This window comes from Artibeus jamaicensis, unplaced genomic scaffold (assembly GCF_021234435.1).
Source record: "Artibeus jamaicensis isolate MK-2021 breed Jamaican fruit bat unplaced genomic scaffold, CSHL_Jam_final contig_700, whole genome shotgun sequence".
NCBI lineage: Eukaryota > Metazoa > Chordata > Mammalia > Chiroptera > Phyllostomidae > Artibeus > Artibeus jamaicensis.
Genome location: NW_026521930.1, coordinates 11,115,450 through 11,130,046, shown reverse-complemented (window position 1 = coordinate 11,130,046; position 14,597 = coordinate 11,115,450). Strand labels below are relative to the sequence as shown.

General features: G+C 40.4%; 1 protein-coding gene across 1 annotated transcript in view; it reads right to left on the bottom strand.

Moving 5' to 3' along the window:
• Positions 1-3,219: 3,219 nt before the first annotated feature.
• The window catches only part of ZNF75A (zinc finger protein 75a), a 31,305-nt gene continuing 19,927 nt past the window's right edge, over positions 3,220-14,597 (bottom strand). Inside the window, exons 7-14 of the mRNA XM_037154591.2 lie at positions 13,350-13,804; positions 11,888-12,080; positions 11,198-11,289; positions 10,785-10,911; positions 9,408-9,499; positions 9,005-9,131; positions 6,757-6,867; positions 3,220-6,358 (exon numbers count right to left, since the gene is read on the bottom strand). Of these exons, the coding sequence (XP_037010486.2) occupies positions 5,679-6,358; positions 6,757-6,867; positions 9,005-9,131; positions 9,408-9,499; positions 10,785-10,911; positions 11,198-11,289; positions 11,888-12,080; positions 13,350-13,804 (1,877 nt within the window). The 3' untranslated portion in view covers positions 3,220-5,678. The remainder of the gene's footprint in view (positions 6,359-6,756; positions 6,868-9,004; positions 9,132-9,407; positions 9,500-10,784; positions 10,912-11,197; positions 11,290-11,887; positions 12,081-13,349; positions 13,805-14,597) is intronic.

The following is a 14,597-nucleotide window of genomic DNA, read 5'->3' as shown; positions in this document are numbered from 1 at the left end:
GAAATGTTAGAAGGACTTATCTAAGAAATAGAAGATGATCAAAAACTATGAACAGTAAGATGACAACAAACTCATAACTATCAACAACTAAAACTAAAAAACAAAAACAAAAACTAAGCAAACAACCAGAACAGAAAGAGAACCAGAGAAATGGAGATCACATGAAGGGTTTTTAGTGGGGATGGGGGAGAAGAAGAATGAGGAGGGAAAGGTACAAGGAATAAGATACATAATTGGTAGGAATAAAATAGATGGAGAGAAGTTAAGAATAGTATAGGAAATGAAGGAGCCAAAGAATTTATATGTACAACCCATGCACATGAACTAATAGGTGGGGAATGCTGGAGGATGGGGGGCAGGGTACAGGACAGTGTGAGAATAAAGGGGAGAAAAAATGGGAAAACTATATCAGCATACTCAATAAAATATACTTAAAATAATTTTTTAAAGAATAATTTATAGGGAATCAACAGTAGAGTGGATGAAGATGAGAATCAAATCAGTGATTTGGACTATAAGGAAGTAAGAAAACAACCAATCAGAATAGCAAGAAAACAGAATCCCAAAAAAGGAGGATAGTGTAAGGAGCCTCTGGGACAACTTCAAACGAACCATCATTCACATCATGAATGCACTGGAAAGAGAAAAAAGAAAGCAAGAAATTGAAAAATTATTTAGGGGGAAAAAAAGACAGAAAACTTCCCTAACTTGGTAAATAAATAAACATGCAAGTCCAAGAAGCACAGAGAGTCCCAAATAAGATGGTTGTAAAGAGGCCCACTCCAAGACACATCCTAATTAAAATGCCAAAGGTTAAAGACAGAGAGAGAATCTTAAAAGCAGAAAGAGAAAATAAGTTAGTTGCCTACCAGGGAACTCCCATAAGACTGAGCTGATTTCTCAAAACTGCAGGCCAGAATGAGTTGGCAAGAAATGTTGAAAGCAATAAAAAGCAAGGACCTACAACCAGATTATTCTATCCAGCAAAACTATCATTTGGAATCAAAGGACAAATAAAGAGCTTCCCAGACAAGAAAAAGCTAAAGAAGTTCATCATCACTAGCCAGTATGATATGAAATGTCAGAGTCTTCTTGAAGAAAATTGAAAATACGAACAATAAACTGGCAATAAATACGTATCTACCAACAATTGAATCTAAAAGACAAAATAAACAAATACACAGAACAGAAACAGGAGCATAGATACAGAGAACTGTTTTGACGGTTGCCAGAGAGGAGTAGGGGGGTGGGAAAAAAGGTGAAGGGTTGAAGAAACACAAATTGTTAGTTACAGCATAGCCATGGGGATGTCAACTACAGCATAGGGAATAGACAAAGAAGATATATGCATGACCCATGGACATGGACAATGGCATGAGGATTGCCTGTAGGAGTGAGGGGGCAGGGTAGAGGGGGACAAAGGGGAAAAAACTGGGACAACTGTAATAGCATAAGTAATAAATATAATTTTAAAAAGTTTCCTCTTTGAGGGCACTTCAAAGACTCTATATGAGACAGAACCCATAGAAAGTAAGAACTTCAGCAAATGATCGACTCTAAACTCTAGAGGGAAAGCCTGCAAGAGAAAAGTTAATAGGCTGCCTTGATCCAATACACATGCGAGGGGAAACAAAGTGCTCAGTAAGCACTTAGTGGAGTGACTCAAGTGAATGCTGAAAAAATCTTTTATGGAATTCAAATCTTCTTATCCCAGCTGTCCAGGTAGATGAAAAAAGCTGCTTAACATCATTCCTCTCAAGCTCTCTATGGGAATTAAACTGTTCTCAATGTTCCAAAAACTGATTGAAATTCCAGCAGTCTTAGTTTTAGTTTGATTCCATGTTCTCCTCCTGTCATTCCCCTCCAGTTAAAAGATAGCTGAGGTTCTCATGGTCAGCTTGGGGTTCCAGAGCCCACTTAATAGTGGACAGAACTCTCTGAGTCTGGGATGTTCTCAGCACTTTTGCTACTTAGACCAGGGCAGAGAAGGGGTTGAGGCTTTGAGGGCTAGCCTGAATCAATGATGCAGTGCTCAGAACCAACCCTGGAGCCACTGTAAGACAGTTATCTAAAAAATTTTAAAAGCACCCTCTGCCCTGGCTGGTGTGGCTCACTGGATTGAGTGTCAGCCTGCAAACCAAAAGGTCATCTGTTTGATTCCATGTCAGAGCACAAGCCTGGGTTGTGGGCCAAGTCCCCAGTTGGTGGTAAAGAGGCAACCAATCGATGTTTCTCTCCCTCTCCTTCTCCCTCCCTTCTCTCTCTGAAAATAAGTAAAACCTTTAAAAAACAGAAAGAAACTCCTGGTTTGTCCTAGAAATCATCTGGGTATGGAGGAAATATTTGTGAGAAATACTAGTATTATAGACTGAACCTATGGTTTTATCTGATTTCATTTTTAAAACAAGCCCCAATAGATTTTGCTTTTAGGTATTTTTTTAAAGTAATCTGCTCTTATTCCTATAATAAGGCTATATAAGTTCCTTTTTCAAACTCCCATATGTCCACCCCAAATTCCAAGCATACAGAGTTCTGCAACATCGTGCGCTGGCTATTGGCTAAGTCAAGGACATACCCACTGGAGGGTTCTTACTCCCTAGCTGAGGTGTCCTACTCCTGCTTTTCTACTCAAGCTTTTTCTCAACTGTCATCCCTTAGTTTAGGAAGTGTAAGACAACTTCCTTTATACACCAATATGGGTGTACAATTTGCTGTATGTCCTAGTTTTTGAGGCATAAATCACAGGTTTCATAGGGTTAGTTACCAAACCATTCCTTGAAATCTATTGTATTCACATGAGGAATGAAAAGCAACTCCTACCCTCTGCCTAGCCCACTGATCAACAGAAACACATCTTGTGCACATGGGCAGCAGTGCACAAGAACACAAAGAAAAGGACAGAGTAATAAGGCCATGGAGTAAGGCTGCCTTGTCTGCTTGAATAACTAACCTCCCCAAGATATGTTCCCTGGTAAGCAATGAGTCTTTCTTTAATATCACTGGCAATCTTCTTTTTTATTTACTTTATTTTTCTTCTCACCTACAGTCTTGTAAGCTCCTAAGTGTTCCCATCAATGTCACTTCCATTCAGGGGAGCATCTAGAGGAAGCTAGATCTCTCCTGAGGGCCAAAGGTCAAGTGGAATGAAAAAAACAAAGTTGCAGAGCTCTAGAAGAGCCACCTCTATTAAAACAGGCCAGAAACACACAGCACACAATATCCCAGTGGTTAAACACAAAAGTTTATTTCTTGCTCCCACACAGTCCAAATGTCCCTTATAGGCCTAGCAGGCTAACAAGAAGAGCTGACCTGCCATGTGAAGAACTCAGCATTCTAGTCTAGTTTCATCTCATGGTTCCTGTCTCTGTATGTGCTTCCATGATTGGAGCAAGAAAGGAGAGCACCAGTTTCAGCCCATAAGTGAGGATTCTATTCACAACCCACTGACCAAAATGGCTGACGGCCCTGTCTTAAGTGCAAGGAGGAGAAAAGCATAACCATTCTCCTTTTTATTGTTCACTAGAATATAAGCTCCATGAGGGTATGAATTTGTTCTTTTGTTCACGCCTATATCCTTAGTCTATAACATTGCCTGGATGCACAAAAGGCCACCGTTAAATTAAATGAATGAATCAATGTACTGCCAACAAGAAATCCACATGTACCTTATTGGGAAGAAAGACAGAATCCCAGGGGTCTAAGGCTAAGAGTGTTGGGTAAGATACTCAGACCAAAGCTTCAGTGTTGGCATGCTTAAGAAATATTTGGTGTAGTTCACCTTGTAGAAGAAAACTATCACTGAAGGCGCCAAACCAAAGTTCAAGTGACTTAACACCAAAAAATACTGAAGCCACAAACCAAATCAGTGTAACCAATGCTTAGCTCCTAAAAGGAGCTGCGAAAACCACAAATGCATCTGATCCTTTAATGTGGTCAGTCTGCTAAACATATTTGGGGAGCAGGGGAAAGAGAAAGAAACGCACATTGAACATCTACTGCTGGTAAGGCTGGTAGGTGCTTCTCTTTCCTCAATCCCTGTAATCCCCAGATGACCCTGAGGTGAGTGTTTTCACTATTTCATAGAGAAAATAAAGACTTGAGAGTGTTTCAGTATCCAATCAAGAAACAGAAATGTTTCCCAAGCTAGAAATAGATACAATACAATGTCATCTAGACTGGCTCTGTAGAAGTAACAAAGTCCTGGTAATCCTGCCTTCAGGCCTCACTGATGAAACTAAGTGACAGCTAACAGAAGTTTGTGCTTTAACTTCCCCATTTATAAAATAGATTTGGAAGAGATAATTTAACCCCTGAAAGCTCCAAGAAGAACACATCTAAGTCAGAGGTAGAAATAAAGGGTGAGTTATAAGAATATCCAGTCTATAGGTTTTCAGCAATGTATCGAACATCACCCAAGACTACTAACTAAATGCTGCTCTGAAGAGAATACAGGAAGACCTTGACTAATAGTTTACAGTGTAAGACAACCCATATAGATAGATGTGGACTGACTCATTTTTGCCAACCACTCTGCATCAGTTCCCAAAACTGTCCTTTTGGAAGCCTGGTCTCCTGCTAAATGGATTCCCTGGTCACCATACACAGCAAACCACAGAATGCTGTCTGCAGCACACACTCCACTTCACAGATACATAAATCTCTCCTGATTCTTAATAACAAAAGCCAAATGAAAAAACAAACAAAATCCTGAGAAGTTAAACCTAGACTCCCATTAAATTTCTTTTAGGCCTCAGGAAAGTGCTAATTTTTATGGCTATTTTATCCTATTGATATTGTGAGAAAAGGAAAAGAATTTCTTTTATTGCAGAAAATTCTTCTTTACATATATTATTCCATGGCTAAAAATTCCAACATGTTTCCATATAATCTCATTAAAAATGTTTTCCTTTTTTCCAAAAAGACACCAATGAGGGGAAAGATAGTGCATTATTAGTTATCAGGCAGATTTTCTAGTGGTGAAGTAAACATGATTTTTCATTAAAGTAAAATTTATGCTAATATGACTTAAGAGCTAAAGTTGCTAAAAATTTCAAGGAAAAACTTACACAATGGCAGGTGACAAGACGGGAGGAAAATACAATTTGGTTCTTAAAAAACTTTACATCAGAATTCATTTCTTTCCCATGAGACTATTGAAATTGTTAATCTTGTATCTTAGAGACAATGGTATGCAATTAAGTGAGCATAGTACTGCTTTTTGTTTTGGAAGATGATGCTACAAATGTTTCTGTTGCATGTGTTTAAATAAGAGTGGCTGGGAAGATCAATGCAAAACCAACACTGTTTACCTCTGTGACCACAGAAGATTGATTCATGGCTTCATCTGCTACTCGAAGCTGAATTTGATATTTTAGCAGGTACAATCCCAAAACAGCTTTTTCCATTTTCAGAATGTTCCTAGAACATTAACCTTGCTAAGGAATTCTCTATAGATTATAAGTAAAAACAGTAAGTGGTACAGTATGCATTAAGCAGTTTAATGCATCCCCTACAGAGTCAAATTTGATTCCTTTCTGTGCAACATGATGCTGGTCGCCCCAAATATTCCACTGATAAAAAATTCATGCTTCATAATTTTGTATTTTTCCACAAACTTTAGCATCAAACTCCACTTGGTGAATTTGTTCAGACTGATGACACTGGACAAGCTTCCCCCTTCACTGGTGGAGTTTCTGGTGCCTAAGAAGGCTTGACCGCCTGCTGAAGTTTCTTCTGCATATATTACAGGAATAAGGCTGCTCACCTGTGTGGGTTCTCCGATGTTTAATAAGATGAGAATTCTGACTAAATTTTTTTCCACATTCATGACATGTAAAGGGCTTCTCTCCAGTGTGAGTTCTTTGGTGTGTGTGGAGATTTGTATTTTGACTGAAGCTTTTCCCACACCATGAGCATTTATATGGCTTTATTCCTTGGTGTGTTGTTAAGTGCTTATTACGATCTGAACTCCACCTAAACCTCTTATCACACTGTGGGCATTTATACGGTTTCTCTTCAGTGTGAATTCTTTGGTGCTTAATAAGGTCAGAGCTAACTCTGAAGCTTTTCCCACATTCCTGACATTTAAAAGGCTTCTCTGCTGCACGTTCTTTCTTGTGACGATCCATAAGTTTCAGCAGCTCTTGTTTCCAGGTTGAAAGCTTCTTTTTTTTCTTTACTGTTAAATCTTGATGCCATTTGCCCACTCTGTGCATTTCACCATGATTTTCTTTGACTGTTGTTTTCTGGGGAACTTTCACTCTGGTCTTTTTTGATATTATGTCTCTGGGTGCTTCTATTTCTAAGCCAGAAAGAGATATAGGCTGATGACTTTCAGTGTCATTTTTGAGCTTTAACCCTGTTGGAATTAATATGACAATGAGCCAACTGAGTAGTAGAGCAAGAAAACCACAGCAATAGAGACAAAAAAATCAAAGATCACTAATTTTTTAAAAACGGGTAAGTAGAATCTTAAAAGAAGCTAAATTTTTGACTCTGGCCAAGTAGCTCTGTTGGTCAGAGCGTCATCCTGATACCCCAGGGTTGCGAGTTGGACCCCTGGTCAGGGCGCATAAAGGAATCAACCAATAAATGCACAAATAGGTGGATCAACAAATCTGTTTCTATCTTACTCCCCCTACCTCTTCCCCTCTAAAGTCAATAAATAAAAATCTAAAAAACATTTCTCTAAAAAATGTTAAGTCCTCACAAAGGTTCTTATTAAGGCATATTTCTTCTCTTCCATGGTATATTTACCTATAGGCAGCTCTCCAGGACTGTCCATGAACTCCGTGGATCCTTGGACCCATGGCTCTTTCCCTTGTTCTAGACAGGAGATCACTTTAGGTTTGGGGAGCACAAATAAGGCTGTGAATGGAAAAAATGAGGTCAAAAACTGGTACCTTGTCCTGACTGTGGCTCAGATGGTTGGGCATCATCCAGCAAACCAAAAGTGCTAGTTCAATTCCCACTCTGGGCACGTACCTGGGTAGAGGGTTCAGGCCCCAGAAGGAGCACATATGAGAGGCAACAGAACAATTTTTTTTTCTTATTGGTATTTCTCTCCCTTTCTTTCTCCCTCCCCTAGACTCTCTCTAAAAAAATAAATAAAATCTTAAAAAAAGACAATCTGGGCCCTGGCTGGTGTGGCTCAGTGAATTAAGTGCCAGCCAGCACACCAAAGGGTTGCCAGTTTGATTCCCAGTCAGAGTACATGCCTGGGTTGCAGGCCAGGTCCCCAGTAGGGGGTATGTGAGAGGCAACCATACACTGATATTTCTCTCCCTGTCTGTCTCCTTCCCTTCTCTCTAAAAAAATAAATAAATCTTAAAAAAAAAAAGAAGACAACCTGGTACCTTAACAATGATTCACTAATTCCAAACTATTTTCGTAAGAGTAAAGAACACTTACGATTTGTTATGGCTAAATGGTTAAATAATTAGACATTCATATCAGGTATCAGTTATACTACACTGCATTTTTGGATGGATATGCAAAGTGGAAAGTGACAAATAAACCTAGCTTGATCAATGAAAAGGACATAGGTCATGGCAATCTTGTCCATGTTATTCCTCTTCTACTACCAATAAATAACCCCACACTTGACCAAGTTGAAATAAAACTCCAGAGGTTGCAGGGAATACAGGCTGGTCTTGTTAACTCTTTAGGACTCACCTTGAATAAGACCAGGTCTAGCAGAGTCAATGTGAAGGTCAGTGGGTTGGGTATCATATGCATAAGTGTCATAATTATACTTAGTATTTTGCTCTTGAGCACCAGAAACTGAAACAGGAAAAATTTCTACCATTCTTATAGCTCAGTGGTTCATATGCAGTTGGATAAAACATATCAGTATCATTTAGTGACAAATGTTTTAAAAGAAACTAAAGCAGGGTAAAAGAGCATTTCAGATTTTGCTTCTGTGAAGCTATTTGAGATATGGCTATGTGGAAGGCCTCTTTGAGAAAATAATATTTGAGATCTAAAAGTGCAAGTTTTGCCATATAGCAGAATAGCACACCAGGTAGAGGAAAGGAGAAAGTAGAAATGAGCATGGCAAGTTCAAAAAAATAAGCTCTGGCCAGATACTAGGTAGCTCAGTTGCTTAGGGAATCGTTCTGATACACCAACATTGTGGGTTCAGTCTCCAGTCACAGCATATAGTCAACAAATGAATGCACAAATAAGTGGAACAAGAAATTGATGTTTCTCTCTCCCCTCACCCCTGCTTCCTCTCTCTCTAAAAATCAAATAAATAAATAAAACCCAGCAAGAAGACCAGCGTGGCTAAAGATAACCAAACAAGGGCACAGTGGTAGATGAAGACAGAAAGGGGAGGAGACTTGAATGTCTTGAGAACCTTGGTAAGGAAAAGTCTGTATTTTATTCTCAATGTGGTGAGAAGTCATCATAAGGTTTTGAACCAGAAAAATGTCATAATTTGATCAGGTTTTAACAGACTGGCTGCTGCATAGAAAACAGATCCTGTGGGAGGGCAAGAGTGTAGGGAGAAGGAGCCAGTTAAAAAGCTACTAAGGCAGACCTGGTTTGAGATACTACTGGCTTAGACCAAATGCTACTAAGTCAAGAAGACGAGACATAGATGGACTCAGGCTACACTGTGAAGATGGAGCAAAGGTGGAGCCAAGAGAATAGTAATGCATTAGTAGTAGGGTATGATGACAAAATAATGAGAAAGAATGACTATGCTTCTTGCTCTGAGCAACTGAGTGAATAGAACTGATCTTTACTGACATGAGAAAGATATGAGAAGAGAAGGTTTGGAGAAAAGAAAGGAAAGAGAACCAGAATTCTAGGTAGGATAAGAAATGTGTACTTGAAAAACCTCCCAGGTGACCTGGGTACACCTTTCTTTTGCAAACACCATCAAGTTGGGAACTAACCAGCTACTGGAACAGATTCTTTCACAGGTGAGTATTCACAATAAGTAAAGAACATGATTGATTACTCAACTTCTATACAAAGAAAAGGGGAGAATCTTTACCTAGAGAGATGACAGTTTCATAGTTTTCATGCATTACGTCATTGTATAGGGCCTTCTGACCGGGATCCAGTAACTCCCATTCTTCCCGTGAAAAATACAAGGCCACTTCTTCAAGTGTCAATAAGGTCTAAAGAAAAGAATGGGCTTCAGCTCAGTACTTACTACTCCAAAAGCAGCTGTAACGTTTGGCCCATGAACTGAATAGTAGGCCAGGCATTGAGGAATTAATAGCACATGATTTTTTAAAAGTAAGAAGACAGAAGGAAAGGAAGCAAGGGATCAGTAAACAGCCTGGGAGGTGTCCAGTTCCCCAGAGAGAACATCGAGGCTAGTACCTGCTGGGCAATGTCGGTCATGGGCAGCAGGGAAATGTAGCCCTAAACAGCGGGAAAGCACAGCTCACCTGGGACTCAGGCAAGAAGAGCTCAGACGCCACTGTCCAATCTTTGGTGTTTGTCTGCTCAGGAAAGGTTAGACACTGGTGAGCAGGCATAGCTGTGGGTGGAAAAGAGCCATCGGAAATTTCTCTTGCATTTATGAACATTCTATGCACATTTCTAAAATATACAAGATCCCGTTTCTTTCAGTAGAGTACTCCTTTACAAGTGTTATGTGGTACCTAGAAGTGGCTATCGGTTCTTACAATTGGTTTCCACACTGACTGTCCTCAGTTTTCATGACTTAAGTCAATAAAAGGAAATCTTATTATTTTTCTTCTATTACAAAAATTATTCTGAGGGGGTCAAAAATTAGAGGTATCTGAAAATGCAGTACTCAGAGAGTCCAGTATGCCAGGTAAAGAAAATGAGAAGGTAAAAATAAGCATGGAAAGTTTAAGAGACAGCAAGAAGACCAGTGTGGCTAAAGAGGATGGAGTCAGGGCATGAATGGCAGGGAGATGAGTAGGGACCAGATCTTGGAGGGGCCTACACACCTCATAAGAAGTTTAGATTTTATTCTGAATGTATGAAAAGTTATTGTAAGATTTTGAAGCAAAGAAATGTCATTATCTCAACAGATTTTTAAAAGACTCTAACTGCTTCATAGGAAATAGACTGTTGGAGGGCAAGAATGGTAGCTGGGGCATCAGTTGCAAAGCTGGTTAGAGAAGCCACTGGCTTAGGACAGACTGCTAACAGGGCAAGAGAGTAAGACATGGTTGGACTCAGGCTATGATGTTAAGGTGGAGCCAAGAGGACCACTGATGCATTAGTAGTGGGATATAATGGCAAGATAAAATTAAAGGAAGACCCAGGTTTTTGCCAGAAGTATTGGGTAAATGGTGGTACCATTTATGGAATTGGAAAGACAATTATAAGAGAAGATTTGTAGGGGAGAGTGCAAGGAGAGATCAAGAAATGTACGCTAGCCCTGGCTGGTGTGGCTCAGTGGACTGAGAGCAGGCCTGCGAACCAGAGGATCGAGGTTCAATTCCCAGTCAGGGCACATGCCTAGGTTACAGGCCAGTTCCCAGCAGGAGACACATGAGAGGCAACCACACGTTGATGTTTCTCTCCCTCTCTCCTTCCCTTCCCCTCTAAAGATAAATAAATAAATAATAATTTTAAAAAACTAAATATATATATATATATGATAAGGAATGAGTGTATGAACTTCATAAAAGCTCCAGGTAATCTGGATATATCTTTTCCCTACCCACACCATTGAGTTGAGAACCAACTAGCTACTGGAACAGACTTTCCCACAGAGTGCATTCCCAGTAAGCTAATAACATTACAGACTACTCAACTTGTAAGCATAGCGAAGGGAGAATCTTTACCTAGAGAGATGACAGTTTCATAGTTTTCCTGCATTACATCACTGTAGAGAGCCTTCTGACTGAGATCCAGTAACTCCCATTCTTCCCGTGAAAAATATACAGCCACTTCTTCAAATGTCAATAAGCTCTAGAAAAGAAAATGGGCTTCAGTACCTGCAACACAGAAGCAGCCTTAATATCAGGCCCATGAACTGCATTGTAGGCTATACAATGAGGAATGAATAGCACATGCCTTTTTAAAGTGAAAAGGCAGAAAAGGAAGGAGGCAAGAGAGAAATGAGCCAACAGCCTGGGAGGTGTCCAGTTCCCCAGGGAGAACATCTAGACTAACATGCCTGTGACCACCTGATGGGCAGTGTGGGTCATGGGCAGCAGGCAAAGGCAGCCCTAAACAGCTTGAAAGCATAGCTCACCTGGGCCTCAGGTAAGATGAGCTCAGGTGCCACTGTCCAATGTTTGTTCTTTAACTGCTCAGGAAAATCTAGGATTTGATGAGCAGGTACAGCTGTGGGTGGAAAAGAGCCATCGGAAATTTCTCTTGCTTCTGTGCATATTCTGAGCTCATTTCTAAAATACAGATCTTGGTTCTTTCAGTAAATGGGAAACGTTTACAAGTGTGTATGGGGCCCATAAATGGCCTTATCATTGTTAATAAGATCCAAGTATCTATCTTCTCCCAGAAAAAGTTTCCTAGTTTTCACGAGCAAAGTTAGCAACAGATGTATTATCACTTTTTCCCCTAGTACACATTGTGTTCACATACCACTGACAGCCCATTTGTGATCCTGATTCCTTGTGTGTTTTGAGGATGGGGTAACCCAAACCCTTTCCACTTTTCTAAGGACCAGAGTTCATGGTGTAATTACCATGGTTCTATGGTTTGGATATTTCTGTACTTTAGGCCAACTCCCACCTTCACCTACAACTGGTCTATTCTAAGGCCATCTGTATGTGTCAGGGAAGGGAGGAGAGGAGGATCATAACTGCTACCACAGCTGTACTTGCATATCCACAGAGCTGGGTACCCCCAAAATGGTCATAGTGTTCTGGCTGAACAAATTACTATCACAGCTCCCAGAAGAAACTATCATGCAGCTCCTTACCCCTCTCACACACAGGCTCAGTTTCTTTATGAGTACTCCTGCTCAGCTGTTGTAGATCCTGATATGCACTCCAAATTTCTTCATCCTGGGACCTGCCTGCTGGCTGGGCCTCTGCTGGCTTCACTTCGAAGCCTGAGGTCTCTGCTGTTTCTCCCAGGAGTACTGCCTCCTTTCCCAGCACATGGACTGCAACCTAGAAATAATTCCCAACCTTGTTACCAGAACTTACTTTAGGCTTGGGGGCTTGTGGCAGTAGGAGGAAAAACGTAAGAGTCCAGATTACAGGAAGTGTGAGACACTAAAGGAAATGATAGAGACTTAAAGAGATAATAGGCCACCAATTTTCCACAAAGAACCATCCACAAAATCTGGGAAATTTAGGATAAAAGAAAAAAAGATGTAGATACTGCCAGCCCTTCAACACAGCAGCCCCCACCCATCTGCTTACAGCTTGGCTGTGACCACTAGCAGGGTGGTACAGGGTGCCTGGTCTCATGTTGCCTTGACAGCCTTTCTTTCTTGCCTAAAACCCTACCTTAGTGGTTTCCTACCATCTAGTTTTCTCAGAAGATTGAGAAATTGAATTTAAAAAGTTACTTTGTTAACCAGATTTTTCCTATGGCCAGGAAAGATTTCCACAGAGAAGGGATGAAATGGAGAAGGGGCAGGAATAATTCTGGCTCTAACCTCCCTCCACATAATTTTGACACCAAACATATGCCCTGTTCTGTATTCTTTATGGTAGGCCTGCAACTAATTGCTGTACTGCCACCCGTCCAAGGGCATAACCTGGACCCCCACTTACCACCAGAGGCAAGGAACAACCACTAAGGGAGGGCAGGTGAAGGCTCTTGTCTATGGTACAAAGGACACTATTTCTCAGTGTCTTTCTTCTTTCAGCCACTCTTGGGATTTCCAAATCTTCGTTTCCCCCTTTTTTTTGTCCTCCTCTTTCTTCCTTTGTTGTATTACCTAGTTTTTTGGTTTCTCTTTCTCTTTACTATCTTCTCTCTTTTTGTCTCTACATGTTCTCCCTTTTTTAGGTCTGCCCCTTCCTCTCCAACTCCGTTACCCTTTGTTTCTTTGAACTTAAGACCCATCTCCTAAGAGAAAAACATCGTTGTTAATTGCATTAAAATCATAAAAAACAAAAACAACAAACCCCCCCACACACACTCATCTCCTAGGCCAAGCCAGACTAGGCTTATTACTCTCAATATATTCTGGCTTCAATGATAGAAAAATGCAACTCTCTAAGACCAGGGAAGTCTTTTTCAGAATCTCCAAAACTTGTGGAATGACTATGGCTGAGGGTCTGTGGTTTCAGGTCCTGCCTTAGATGGCCTAAAGCAACAACAGATCATTACTCTAATTCACCTTATTTCTCAATTAACTTCCCCCAACCCCCATATATCCACCTTCATCCTATTTCATTGTATATAGCAGGAATCATTCTTCTCACCCCATTCCTTGTTTGACCAGATTCATTTTGCAAGTGGTCTACCAAGGCCACAGCTTCCTCAGTGCTCTGTAGGTGGTGCTTCTTTATCCGGGTCTGGGTGTCCCTGGGCAGAATGGTCAGGAACTGCTCTAGCACCAGCAGATCCAAGATTTGTTCTTTTGAGTGTATGTCTGGCCTTAGCCACTGACGGCATAATTCCTGAAGTTGACCAACAGCCACACGGGGTCCTGCTGCTTCATGATAGTGGAAACTCCGGAAGTGTTGGCGAGAGCTCTCGGGACTGAGACTGTCCATTTGTGTGGTATACTTCTTATTCTGAGTGGAGCCCTCTGTTACAGGCCCCTTGGTCTCCCACAGAGCCCTGATGTGAGAGTTCAAATACTCAGTCACCTTCAGATCTACTGTCATCATTCTGCCCAGAACAGTTGTTCCTATGTTGGGCCCACCTTTGACAACTGAGGCTCAGTGTGGTCTGGAATAAAATGAATAAAAGGATCTTCTTCCTAAGGCACTGAGGGCAGGAAAAAAGTGCAGGTCAGTAAGAACGTCACATGAACTTTACTACTTGCTACTCATTATGAGAAAATGAAGAAAAAACATACTCCCTTGCCTTGTGTTTAAAGTCAATTGTCAGGCCCTTTGTTTCTCTACTTTTCTTTTTATTATTCGTTTGATCTATAACACAGATCATTGAAGACAAATGTCAAGTAATGACTGCTTCTACGAATCAGGGAAGGTTGGTGGGTGAGGGAATTGGCACCCACTGGCTCCAAAGAGGGGGATTATCCAAAGAGTTCATACATGTGCTTTCTATTGCATCTTCCCCATGTCAAAGAAGATTAAGAAAACATTCTAAGTTTCTCTTAAATTTTAAAATATCACCCTAATATTTTGCTTTTAATAAGGGTACAACTTCCATGACTTTTAATCCTCTTGTAATGATGGAAGCCTTCAATTCATGGAACATTTGAGACTCTCCTTTTCTTGTATGAATACTTGAATGAGAGCTGGGACACTGAGAACAGGGTAGAAGGAAAGCAATTAAAGAAAAAAATAGCCTTTTTCTTCTCAGAAAGCATCCCACAATTAAGTAACTAGATGCTCAAATTCTTCTTTGGTACTTCTTTGCAAGACGTATAAAAAGAACTATTTAGAAGATTTATACCTGTATTTTTAAATTTCTGTTTACTTGAACCAGGAAAAATTACAGCCGACTTTTCTTTACAAAATATTTGTCCAAATATCAAG